This window comes from Podarcis tiliguerta (genome assembly GCF_965153285.1).
Source record: "Podarcis tiliguerta genome assembly, chromosome: 1".
Lineage (NCBI taxonomy): Eukaryota > Metazoa > Chordata > Lepidosauria > Squamata > Lacertidae > Podarcis > Podarcis tiliguerta.
Genome location: NC_139534.1, coordinates 44,804,947 through 44,818,917, shown reverse-complemented (window position 1 = coordinate 44,818,917; position 13,971 = coordinate 44,804,947). Strand labels below are relative to the sequence as shown.

Below are 13,971 nucleotides of genomic sequence, written 5' to 3'. Positions count from 1 at the left end.
AGGAGAGGGAGCAGTCAGTAAACACATCCTTATGCAGTTGGGTACATGGATCAGGAATCCAGAAGCAGCTGAGTGGGATGCTGAGCAAACAGTACCTGCCCTAAACTATTGTGAACATCAAACAGCATAGACATAGGAAAGAAAGAAAGAAAGAAAGAAAGAAAGAAAGAAAGAAAGAAAGAAAGAAAAGGGTTGCCAAGATTTGGTAAAAAGAGTAACAAGGAAGCAGTGAAACTTAGAATCATAGAACTGTAGAGTTGGAAGACACCCCAGGGTCATCTAGTCCAACCCCTTGCAATGCAAGAATCTCAGCTAGATCATACATGACGGATGTAGGCTATGGATTCTTTTCAATACAGCTCCTTGCTGGGGGTGCCAATACAACTCCTTGCCATGGATGTAAGGGACCCTAGGTAGGTCTCTGCCAAAAGGCAGACCTTTCTTGAATGGCAAAGCCATTACCTTTATCATTAGCCAGCTGTGTGGACTACACCAGGGGTGTCTAACCTGTGGTCCTCCAGAGGTTGTTGGACTACAGCTCCCATTAGCCCTAGCCAGCTTGGCCAGTAGTTGGGAGCTGCAATCCAACAACTGAAGGGCTTCAAGTTAGTCCCTGTAGGCTACACACGGACTGGTAAGAGAATAATGAAGGCTGAAGCACATCACGCTTCAGCACTGCAGACATCAACAGTGCTTACCATTAGAGCTGGAGATATGTACCCCCCCCCCAAATCAATATATACCATATTTACAGTTGCAAGCATTTATCTGAGAGCAATTATGGTGTAAAATATCTTATCTCGTTGTAAGGGCTTAGATTGACTTTTCCTTTTCCTTTCATCGCTTCAGTTCTATTATTTATGGAAAGTTTATATTTAATGTTATTTTTGTTTTAACCATACGACATAACAAGGCAGAACAGAAATATAGATAGAACACTGGCCACCACTTTGTATCCATGCCTTTGTATCTTAGCCTTCCTGTTGTTGTTTTTTAAAAAGACTTATCTTCCTTTGCAGTCAAAAACTCTGTACATTTGTTCAAAATTTAAAGAGGAAGAGGCGAGGGGACACAGAGGGACCCTTGCCTCCTTATAGATGTACCATTGAACAATATAGTGGGGGAGACCCTCAGCATTACCTCCTCACCAGTCAGATACAGTGTTTTAGGTGTTGCATAAATTACATTTATAAAATGTGTTTCTGAATTTTGCCTTTTCCAGCACTCCCTTGCTGTTTTCTCTCCTTCATCTAATTCTTAGATGGCAAACTCTTATACCAAGTGCCTGCTTTACTTAATTCTGTAATGCACCATTTACACTGATGGCACTCTTTAGCTAACAGTGATAATAATAATCATTGTTTTCCCTCCCGTGGGGAGTAGTAGATGTCTCATGGGCTCCATCATTTTAAAAACTAGTGATCCTGCAATAAAGTATCCTTTCCCTGGAAAGAGATGAGAGATTCTTGGAGGCAGATTTAACATATAGTAATCAGAATCAGATGGTAACAGCATCTAACCACAATGGGAAGGCTACTCCAGGCATATGTTTAAGCATGGATACCTCTGTTCTGTGCTTTGTTGTCCCATGTCTGAGCACTAACCAGGATGTGAAACCTACTTGGTTTTAACAGTGGGAAAAACACTGAGCCCTCCCACTCTTTTGACTGAGAGCCGAACCACACGTGATATTGAAAACCCAGTGATAGTATCTTATACCTTAAGAAAGAAAAGGGGGAAATGCATGCATATGAGGAGTTGCATATCCAGTCAGGATCACACCACAGAATAAGGAAGATTTCCTCCTGATTAAGTGACCCACAGATTTGCATCAGAGGAAACATAGACGTACCTGTGTGAGTCCCATTTGCTTTGCCCTACAGGTATGTGGCTGAATCCCATCCGAAGCAACATATTGGAAGCATCCATAATGGAAACTATTAACTGAACTATGTTTCTCATTACAAGAGCCAATGTTATTTGAAATATCGCTGTGCCTTGTTGTAGGTGACTCACTTTTCCTCTTTTCTGTTTCAATTTTCTCCCCTTACAGCTGTCTGGAGGATGTGAACTAACTGTGGTACTACAAGACTTTATAGCCAGCCATAGTAGTGAGCTGAGTATCCAGGTGGGACAAACGGTGGAGTTACTGGAAAGGCCAAGTGAAAGGCCCGGCTGGTGTTTGGTACGGACAACAGAGCGGAGTCCCCCTCAGGAAGGCCTGGTCCCCAGCAGTGCTCTCTGTATCTCACATTCCCGGAGCAGTGTGGAGATGGACTGTTTCTTCCCTTCAGGAAAAGGTAGGCAGAAATTGAACAGGGCTGATATTCCCTCCACTGTTATTTCACTAGCCAAAATGAAGGGAGGATAAAAGTACAGATATTCATAATTTGAGCTGCCAGCCTGCTGTGGAAGTGTGCGGTCTGCACTTTTGATGTGCATACTTATCTTTTCACCTGCATCAGCCAGGAGAGGGTGGGGGAAGGAAGGGACCTGTTTTTCCTGCTTGAGTGGAAACCCAATTACATACTGTTTAGCCAGACATTGTATCTGCTATAAAACAATTCCTTCTGTATGAGTGCAGGACTCTGCATAATGCTGATTGGATGGCTTTTGAGTCATTCAGAAAATCACCTTTTCCCAGTATATAGGGTTTTCAAGGGTGCTTTAAAAAATAAATTGGGGGAATATTTAAAAATAAAGCACCAAACTTCTGTTTTTGAAACGTTTGATCAGGTGATCCAAAAAGCAATACCTAAAGCACCTGAGTTCTATCACATTATAGCAGTTAGTTGGGAAGGATAGTTTTGTTAAGCAATTCACCTTAGCATCATTTCTTCTAAGAAAGCCTTTGAGCTTTTGCCTGAGCTAGACAATCACAAATATAGTCTAGGTGGAGAATGCCTAGTTGGATTTCATTCGCTGCTGTCATATATTGTTTGTTTTTATGTTTTTATGTTATATTGTTTTAAATGTTATAATTCACTTCATGTGTTCATGGACAGAACAGTGGAGTAAGAAAAAACCAATAAAGGTCAAGCCAGTAACACACTTAAACCTCAGGGAAGAGGGTAACAGAGACAAACAGCTATTATTCTGGAGCCAGGTGTCACAGAGAAGCAAAGGCAGTGAAAAGAAGTAGTGAAAAGAACTGACATTCCTTAATCTTAGTGAACAGGCAAACAGAAGAATGTAGGCAAATTTCACTGTCTGCATTTTTCTGAAGATATTGACTAAGTACGGTAAATAGAAATTTATCTAAAAACTAGACAAAGGGACAGAAGAAGGCATTCAGCATTCTGAGATTTGTTCTATAAAAGGGAGGAATCTTAGGCTCAATGCACACCATGCACCCCCCCCCCAAAAAAAAGAATACCGGGAACTGTAGTTTTTAAAAGCGTGTTGGAAATGGTAGCTCTGTAAAGAGTAAACTACAGTTCCCAGGGTTCTTGGTGGCATGTGTATGCTTTTCATGTGCTTTAAATGCATGGTGGGTATGTAGCCACTGCTTGTGATGTATGCACTTATTCCACTTTCACTTCTGGTAAACAGATTGCACAGGTTTTTGTATCGCTTAAAAATCTGCTTCACAGGTCCAAAATCTGATCCACAGGCCCAATGGTGAGCTTGTGTGATTGGTTTGGTGCAGGGATACCAAACAAGGATGTCAAAAATGCCAAAGTGATCAATTCTAGTGCTTTATTAAAAGAAGGTGTAAATTTACAACACAGCCTGCAGAGCCTTGCTGCCTTTTTAGACTTGGGACAGACACAGAAACAGCAAGCATTCTAGATTTGAAAGCTAGGAGCTGAATGGCACCTTAAACCTACGTTATGGGTACAACAATAGAATATCTAGGCCCACTTTTTTATAAGAAGAATACAGAGCTGAAAATGAATGAACTGAAGCTAAAATATTACATTCGTTTTTCACATGGTCTAATCTTTCACCTGCCCACCCCCCTAATATTCTTAAGCGGGTCTCTTCTCCAATCTTCAGAGAGTAGCTGGAAAAGAAAAAGGTCCTCCTTTCCTTCCACTCTGCAGTTCTGAAATCTTAGGGGCAATACTGTTCTCAGAGTTCAGAAACTGCTCGCACTAATGAAATTCCCTGTCGCAAAATGCGCCTAGCCCTAGAACAATGAGAGTTTCGAACGCTGCCTGCCAATGAAGGCATAGGTGGCAAGCCTCCAAGTCTTAGATTGCGCCCCTGCCTAGGCCAATAACCAAGCATCCTAAAGCCTACAGAGAAGCATAGCATCAAAGCAAGCCAGTTAGCATATATCAAAGCAAGCCCATAAACATAGGTGAGCTCATTCTTGCAGCAACTGCTAATTAGTCCCAGGGTTATCTTGACTACCAATATGGCATTTACAGTCTTTCTGGAATGTTTTCACCATTTAGTTCTACACAGTGAAAGAAAAGGAAACTGCATCTACAAAAAGCAGAGCCTTTTTCAACTGTTAAAAGCATTTTTCAACTCCTAAAAACTATTGCTGTGATCTAAGCCACGCCACTCTCTTGCTGTGGCAAATGAGTGTGCTGTTACTCTTTCCTCTCACAAGAGGGCTCTCCTGATTTATAGTTTCTTTCTAGTTACTTTCTAGTTACTCAGTTATTTATAGTATTTATAGAAACTTTATATAGTAACTTTCTAGTTACTCAGTTATTGATAACTCATTCTAAAAAGATAAGTTAAATTATAATATAAGAATCAGGGTCAATACATCGAGAAAATATACATGGACCTAATAACTAATTCTCACTGATGTGAGTCAGCTATGTCTGGCTAACCCACTCCATATTCAATTCTCCCTGATACAAAAATAGAAATCCATGCATATGAAAAACTAGCATGTCAAGGGAGATGCTACCCAAGCATTCCACCCAATACAACAGGGATTTGACCCCCTCCCCTTGTCATGGAGAAGCATCACCTGGTGGCTCAAGTGGTATAGCTCAAAGACAGCTTTACCTACTCAGTGAAAACTAAGCCTAAGAGCAGCAGTTTCCAAAGGTGAATGTTATGTATGTCTGACAGCAGTGTCCATGCTGCCCCTTGGGACAACAGAGGAAGCTGCCCCTTAATATGAAGAGGGCTCAGAATAGAGACAATGCTACAATAATAGATTTTCCAGTTGACCTTGGGTTAACCTAGATTAGTTTTGAGTGTACTTATAGCAGGTTAGATAAATGGATGGATCCAGAAGAAAAATCCTTTCCCAAATCATGAATATGGAAAGGTGTTTAAATTTGTTATGTGAACTGAGTTTGCATTTGCATGTGGTACAAGTGTCCCAGTGCCCATAGATGATCTGCAAAAGCCTGATGGGGCAATCTTGTAAGTTGTTATTGGGCTTGCACTTGCTGCTGCCTCATTTGACTGGTGTTGTTCCACTTTTCCTCTTCCCCGTTCCACCTTTACTACTATGATACTGGTGTTCCAGCCTTTTGAAAATATATCTGTAAAGTAAACTCAGCAGTCAATATTGAAGGCAGAAAGGGGGAAGTGGTGTCCTTCTAGAAGTTGCTTGACTACAGATTCTATCATCATGGTGAGAGTTGGAGTCCAAAAACACTGGGAAATTCCCTATCCTGGATTTAATGTTGAAAATTCTGGAGGAATTTAAGAAAAAGGATTATGTGAAACTAACTTCTTATACACCTTTAGTTTTTCCAGCAAGGGTTAGTGTTTTAAATAGAACAGGACTTATCTCTTTCAAATGAAGAATTGTCATTTCTTTCCCAGGGAAAGAAAATAACATCTATAATCTACTCAGACTGCAAATCTGTCTATACTACTCTCTTGAGCTTAACAGAGGGAACAGATTCTTTTATTCCTGTAGTTTTCCCGCATTATGGAGATGTGAAGTATTAAATTACCATATGGTAAGCCTGCAACTTATACCAGGGTTACATTTCAGAGATCACATCTAAAGCCAAAATCATGTATAGTCAAAATCCATTGGGGTGGGATTGCCAAAGTAATTTTTTCTGGAACCCTGCCCCTTCCTGCTCCTTACTTCTATTTTTTATTTTTTGCCGTGCACGTAAAGCTGAATGCACACAAGTTAAATGCAGGCAGGGCTTTTTTTTCAGCCTGAACTCCAGAACTCAGTTCTGGCACCTCTCAGATGGGCACCATTGTCATTATAAGAAAACAAGGGAGGTGTTAATGGTGAGTTCCAACACCTCTTTTTCTATAAAAATAGCACTGAATGCATGTAAATTGCAGGTTTACTGTATTCGAATTGGAAAGGAAGTGGCAGATGGCAGAGATGCCATGGATGGAAGGCAGGCTATCCATCCAGCCAAGTAAAACACACCTCCCTTTTTCACTCCTTTCATTTAAATAGTACTATATCTAGCATGAAATTGACATAGTACAAGGAAGTGGTTACATAAAATTGACATACCTATTTATGTTACCATTGCAATTATGAATTACGGTAACCTGCAGACTCTGGAGTAAAAAGAAAGAAAGAAAGTTATTTAAAATAAAATTTGTCATGTTGAAGGTGTTAGTAGCAGAACACTTTGTAGATTTTCTTAGCTTAAGTATCATGTGTTTACACTTTCTAAGAAGCTTGAGCCAAAGAATCTGGCTTTAAAGCTAATGAGCCAGCTCACTCATGGAGCAACATCCACTGTACAAGTGCTGAGCGGGAAACTCATTCTGCGAAAAACTGGCTTACAGTCACAAAAGGCCTTAGAAATGAGCCTGCAAAATGTTTAGTAGCCCAGAAAAATGTTTAGTAGCCAAATTGCCCTCATAGTCATTTGTGGCACAGTCTGAAAGATGCTAAGATAATGTTGCAATTTCTAAAATTTCCTGTTTGGTCCTCCAAGTGTGATTCTTACCATAGATGAGTATGTGCATGACGAAGTCATCTTTTAATGATAACAAAGTGGAGGAGGGCAACCTATGGACAATGGGAACATCCCTCTTTTGTAGCTCCTGTGCTAAAATCCAAAGTTAAGGCTGGAGACTTTTGTAAAAGAAAGTTGTGTGTCCCACCCTCTTTATATAAGATACTATATGTCCAGCAGCTATGATGGGCCATTGGATCAGGCTGTTAGCCTCATTAAAACCAAAGGTGACCTGCCTTTCCTCTTGCCATACTTTATATGAAAGCATGTAACAGTTGAATGTGAGAAATTTGATGGATCTACTGTGCTAAAATGCCAGGACAGATTCCTCTTGGAAAGGCTCAACAACCAACATTTTCAGATCTTCTCTGTGTTGTAGCACCTGGCTTAATTTATTTATCTGAATCAAATAACTTAGTATAACCTATTTATCTAAAAATTATGAGATTTATATTCTTGACCTGCAGCTATATTCGGACTGGACATGTCATGCTCATGATGTCTCTTTGTTTCTGGCGCTTAATCATAGGTGGTTGTGTTTCTCCTAATTAAGTGAATTAAATTAACTCAATTATCTTCAGTTCCCTCTGGTCCAACAACTGGAGAGCAGGTTGCTTTGAATTTGTCATTAGCTTCAGTGGAATGTATTTTGCCACTTTTGCTTCTGATGACATTAGTCTTCCCCTCACTGCCTAAAGCAATATTGTGAACAGTATATTAGGGAAATGAAAAGTGTATTAAAATGGTTGTATTGTGATAGGGCTAGATTTCTAGTGTAGACGGTTTGGAAGCTTTGTTGTCTATAACGTATATTTTAGATTGCAGTCACGTTGTTTCTGAGCACACAAGCTTATCTAGACTTATATTTGTTTACCAGAACTGGCAAACCAAATGTATCATTAAAGTCACTTGACTTTAATCGGTAGTAAGTTATCCCTGGAGAAGCACCACTGGCAATTCATCAGGCTCTTTATTTCCTCTGTAAATTCTGTAATAAAACAGGAAAGACTATTTTAAGAAACAGAGTTGGTACCATTCTATTTTAAACTTAGAGTTTATTTAGAGAGGGACGGAAGGTGTCCTTTTATTTTCTGAAGAAGGAAGGGATAAAAAATTATCCACAGCTTAACTAGAATTCAAGTACCGTGTGAGCCATGATGAGGTTTCATTTGATAATTTCATAATGTATTTTAGCAGTAGTCTTTAAATGACAAAGACTACAGCAGAAAGGAAACAACTGGTTTTATCCTGCCCAAAGGGCATCTCATGTCTTTCTTAAGTATAACTGTGAGCTGTCAACTGGATAAAAGTCATTTGCACTGTTAGCTTGTGGGCTGGGGGCCTTATGCCTTTTGTTTTTTAAAAAATATTTGCTTACAATGTGGCTAGGCAAAGCACAGTACCAATTAGACCTACCCACCCACCATCTGAATTTACCCAGGGCACATTCAGTAAGGGTAGGGAAAGAGGTGAGTGGGGATGGGTGGGTGACTGAGACAGAGAGAAGTCATGCTAGATGTTGGGCAATATTTGTTGTAGTTTAATTATGTAAATAAGCAGTTCTAACCGAAAGATTTCAGGTGGGACAGTGGGTCACATACAGCAGGAAACCTATGGCCCTCTGGATGTTGCTGGACTGTAACTCCCATTTTCACTGGCCATGCTGGTTGAGACTAGAGGAAGCTGAAATCCAACATCATCTGGAAAACCACAGGTTCCTTGCCCCTGACATAGTGTACAATGTCCAGAAAATCCTGTTTGCACTTCAAAGCTCAGAGCAAGCCCTGACACCAAGAGCCAGGGTTTGTTTTTGTTTGTCTAAATTTGTATCTTTGCATATAAATTAGCATATGCAATTTTTATGCAGTTTAATAATATGGGGCTGTAATCTACCAATGCACCTGGTAAAAACTGCTATATATAGTGCATCAGAAAGTCCAGGACTGGTGGGCTGCTTAGTTATTATTTGGGTTCTTAGCAAGTCACATTAATATCAAGAGTTAAAAGTCAAAAACTCTGTAATACTGATATTATTAATATGTGAGTGTCCACTTATCTGTAGATTACAGTGGCAGCCACAAAGCTTAAGCTAGCAGTTACCATTTTCCATAAGAAGAAACGTATGTTCTTTTTGATATGGAATGCAGGTGTACAAGATTCTCAAACTTCTGATCCAAACCTACATTGGTGCTCTAAAAAACTGGTATTTGTAGAGTATTTAGATGGAAGTAGTGTGACACAGGCCTCCTGGTCCTTTCATGGTTATATAGACAAAGGAGAGGAGAGTAACTTGTTGAAAATTTCCTCTTAATCATCCATTATTCTTTGCAGTATGTTTAATGTTGTGTCAGACAATGCTGGATTTTTCAATCCTCATTTACAGTCAACCCGTATCCCAACATTGTAGTCATAATTACCCGAATCCCCACTCTTACCTCTTGATACTTGTGTCGTCACACAAGACTCAAAAATAACGCAGTGGTTTTCCCTGCCCTGAAGTACTACAGCAGCATGTCTGTTTCAAAATTAAAACAGCAGGTTTGGTTAGACTGCTCTTCCAGTAACTAGTTTATTTTCCAGAAACTGTGGGTCTGAAGTTTAATATAGCATGAACCTGCCTGCTTTAGGGCTTGCTTCTTCCTCCATAATTTGAGGAATCAAGTGATCATTGGAATGTTTCCACAGGCCAAAAAAAATACATTTAGCTTTATTGAAAATGTTGCTTACTCTCAAAGAAACCATTTTGCCTCTCCTTTATGTTCCCTCTGGTATTCATGGCACCTGTATACTTCCTCAAAAGCTGACAATGGTCCATTATGCCTCTCTTTTGCCTTAGCTGTGGAGAAACAAGGCTGGTGGGAAATTTGCATTTGGTTAGTTGAATAAATATTTTGCTAAGGCAGATATTTTACTGCAACTTTCCATTGGAAACCTCAGTATTTTCATCATCTTCTTTGAGTGGAACAGATGGCACGTTATTTGTCACAATAATCTGTCTTGCTCAGATGGAAGCAAGTCACAACTGATTTCAATATAGGCATGAGACAGAACCATAAAGGACATCTTTGTTCTATGATTATTGTTGGGATAGAAATGCCCTCTAAGTGGCTCAGAAGAACATCACGTTTTGTCAAAGAGCTGAAATAGCTCCTGAGAGATTTGCTTGTGGAGGGTTTGTGGAAAGGTGATGTGCTGTAAAGTCAAAAGAACACTCTAGCATTACCAGCTCTGTTCCCCCTGTCAGAGCTTTAAAACCTATGAAAAGGCCAAATTCAAAATATTAAGCCATCCCCATCACACAATCTCCATGCTAACGAAACTTTCACCTGCTCACTTTTGCCAATGCTACTTCTGTTAAAGACATAGGAGCCCTACCAGGTTGGGTAGGTGTGCATTGTGTGTGTTTCTAACGTACACTGAAGCAATAAGTTCCAGTTGTTGATAAGCAAATGTAAAGGATTTCCCATTGTTTACAAACACAAATCAATAATTGTCTGTTACAGTAAGTGATGATTTAATCCTTCGTTTTCTCATTTTATTGTGCTTCTGTGTTCCACCAATAAATCTTCAGCCTTCAAAACCACCAAAGAAAACTATTGTACACATGGGTCATCTAGTCCAACCCTCTGCAATGCATGAATCTTTTACTCAATGCGGGGCTTGAACCCATGATCTTGAGATGAAGAATCTCATGCTCCACCAACTACTTACATGTGCTGGGGACAACCTACAGGACACTTAAGGAGTGGGTGCTACCTAGGCAGCAACTGCTCTCTATGGGACGGAAACTATGCTTTGCTCCCCAACTTGGAGTCCATCCACCCTGAGCTTCATTGCACACAGTTAAATCCTAATGCTTCAACTGTTCCAGGTTCAGTTTTAAAGAACTATGTAGCTGCTCTCCAGTCAGCACCTATCAGGGTCTTCCCTTACCACTTTATTGTTCAAATTTATGTGTGAGCAGTGAAAAAAACCCTGTTTTTATTTTTACTATCAGCTTGGAAATGTCTCTATAAAATCCCAGATGCATCAGGCATGTATGTTAAATGTTATTGATTGGTGGGTTTCCATGTGCTGGGTACACTGGATAAGAAACGTCGCCTCCCATCCCCTGTTCCTGGGATTTTAACAACAGGCTGAGAGGCTCAATTAAGCAGGTGGAACTTCTCTCATCACATTATTTCCATGGCAGTAAAAGCCTTCACCTGCCTAATTTCCCAGTAGTAGGTTGCTGTTAAAGGCACAAGAGCAGGGCTGGTCAAAGAAGCTGCCAGCCCTAATATAATACCACTATTTATTAAGAACATTCCAAAGGAATTTATAGTTCAGAAGCATCACACCATACTAGACTAAGAAAAGCAAACAGCTCTCTGTGGTATTCTTCAAATAGATAAAATAGCTACCTTGAAGAACAAACAAGAAAGGGAGTGGCAAGGAGTCACAGGCTGAGTTTCCCTGCTAAAACATCAAGCCTGACATTGCTTAAAGATGTCACTCGCACACCCTTTTGGACTCTAGTACTGTACACAAACCACTGCTGAAAGTATTGAGTCATGAACCTACTTATTAGTGCCACTGAAGTCGATTCATTATTCCTGAGAACTGAATTATGACATATAACATCCTCAGTAGCAAACTGAGGAAATTGGAATTTCTGAAATTGGAAGCAAGAACACTAGGGTTATATAAATACTGAAACACAACATCAGAAGCTTACTCAGACACGTGTATCTCACTTCAGAATGGTTACATTACCTTTTTTACATATTGGCAGCCCTTCTGCATTGACAGGCAGAAGGTGAAGTTTTCCTCAGCCTTGCATTTCATGCATGAACATTTTCACCTGCTGAATTTCTGGTTATTATGCAGCAATAATTAGGCATGTTGCTTCTTTTTCCTGATTAAAATTCTTGTTTTAGCAGCTGCACCATGGCATATTGAAATTTAGCAGATGCAGTTTTCCCTGTTATAGTCTATCTGTGCTGGTGAACTGTGTTGGTTGAATTACTTCCTATAAGGCAGCCACCTTATGTGACTGTAAAACAAATAAAAACCTATATTGGCTACACTTGCACACGTTTGTTTTAAAATAAGCCTTCTGTTTTATCTCTTGCAACATTCCCAAGTGATGCATTCTAAACTCAATGTTTATCTTAATATATATGCTATAAGCAGCCTTGGGGTAAGTGGCTCCTGAAGGGAAGGACTGTGCTTTGGAGAAGAGTCAGCATGTGATTCACAAACAGCTGATACAACCAGGGCTGCCAAATTTCTCAGTGACCCTGCCATTCTGCCTTTAAAATAAGCAGGAATGGGGAACTTGTGGCCCAATAGGTCTTGTTGATTACAATTCCCATCATATCAGATAACTGGCCATTTTGGCTGATGGGTATTGGAGTCCAACAGCCCCATAAACTGCAGGAAAGGGGAAACTTCCTTCATCACTGCATCTGAAAGCTGGGGGAAAGCTTAACCTGTTGGATATCTCCTTCTTTGCTAATTGTTGAACCAGTCCCAGTAACGGCCCCCGCCCTGAAGTTTGATTGGCTGCAGCTTCAAGCCCTAAAAAGTTTCATTAAAAAAAAAAAAATGGCACACACACACAGCCAGTTTCTGGCTAGTTAGCAACTCTGCACAGGAGCCAGCTGAGAAAACAGGCAGCGCCAGAACCAAGAATATGCAAGTTGGTTACCCGCGGTTTCTCCGTCCACACCACCGACAAGCTGTAACCAAAATTCTCAGTAACAGCTGATTGATCGACCGGGATCCCTCCAAAAAATAAAAGAGCCGTCACTAAGAAGAAGCGGGCAAGAAACCTGTGGATTTTCCCCACCCGCTTTCGCGGACGGGGGAAAAAAAGAAAGATCTATCTTTAGAGAGCTAATTGCAGTGTACCACAGATGTGATGGTCGCAGACATGGGGGGTTTTGTTATTTAAAGTTGGCGCAATCGAAAGCGACATACTGCCTACTTCATTGTTTGCAACGTCTATCCCAAGGACAGGTTGTCATTTGTTTTCCGAGTAGACGGAAGAAGTCCTTGTGCAATGTTTTGGCTACAGAGGAAAGCGTCGCGATTCGTAGTAGGTGCGTTTCTCGCTCCCTCCCTCCTCCGCGCTCGTCCGCGTTGCATAATCGTGTTCCGAGCCAGTCTTGCAGGCAAGAGTAGATAAGCACCAGCTGGGGGTTGGCCCTGCCCCTGTCTCCAGAGAGCTCCTCCCTCTGCTCGCCTCTTTTTCCGAAGGTAGTTTTCTTTCTTACTCTGCGGTGAGATACTTTTGGTGTGAGTGTGCTGTGCTCAGCTGGTGGATTCCGCGGAGCCTGGTTGCCATGAGTACCCCCGAGGCAGAATGAAGGGTGGGAGGCACGCTTATACCAGCACGCCTTGCCTGGGCTGGTTCCTCGCCAAGTGTTGCTGCTGTTTCCCAGCGTGCAGAGGTTGGTAGCCGGCTACTAAACTGTATGTGCTTCTCGTTTGAACTTTGGAGCTCTGGGAGGAAGAGGGTAGGCTGTTCAAATCCAAAACTAAATGTTTGCTACTCCTAACTCTGGGGATATTAAACTTGTAATGCGTAACCCTGGCTTTGCTATATGGCTGGGATTTGAAGGGTGCTCAAGAGTTTCCCCTAAGGGGGCTAGGAAGAAGCTGTACTGTATATAGAAACTGCCATAAAAATAGCATGTTGATGTATACCACCCTTCCCAAGTGGTATATGTGTGTGGTTTCTAGTTGCTACTGTCTTGTCACTCAACTCCGTATCTCTGTTTGCACATATCCTCAGATGTCTTCTGCCAGGAGAGAGAGACTTCTTTCTAGGTTTCTGTCCAGCATATGCTGCTGGTTAAGGAAGTGCAAACAGACTCCACAACTTTGAGAGCTATAATTCTTGTCTACATGCCTATGCACTCTATATGTTCATTTGACCTTAGGGCTGTAGCCCTCTGTGCATTTGGTGATGAGTAAACCCCATCAATTTCAGTGGAGTATGCATCTGTGTAAAGATAGGATAGGCCCAGAAATACTGTTCAATACTAATAAACTAACAAATGTAATGATTGAATGAACCAGGGCTGTATTTTAGAACCAACTTGGAGATAAAAAG

General features: G+C 40.9%; 1 protein-coding gene across 27 annotated transcripts in view; it reads left to right on the top strand.

Moving 5' to 3' along the window:
- KALRN (kalirin RhoGEF kinase) overlaps window positions 1-13,971 on the top strand; it is a 492,139-nt gene that overhangs the window by 406,307 nt on the left and 71,861 nt on the right. For 20 of the 27 annotated variants that reach the window (XM_083404304.1, XM_083404303.1, XM_083404302.1 and 17 more), the window contains one exon: window positions 2,054-2,300. In XM_083404304.1, the coding sequence (XP_083260430.1) occupies window positions 2,054-2,300 (247 nt within the window). Of the gene's footprint in view, window positions 1-2,053; window positions 2,301-13,119; window positions 13,307-13,971 lie in introns of those variants that run through there. The other 7 variants (XM_083404296.1, XM_083404295.1, XM_083404293.1 and 4 more) reach the window with 3 other exon arrangements.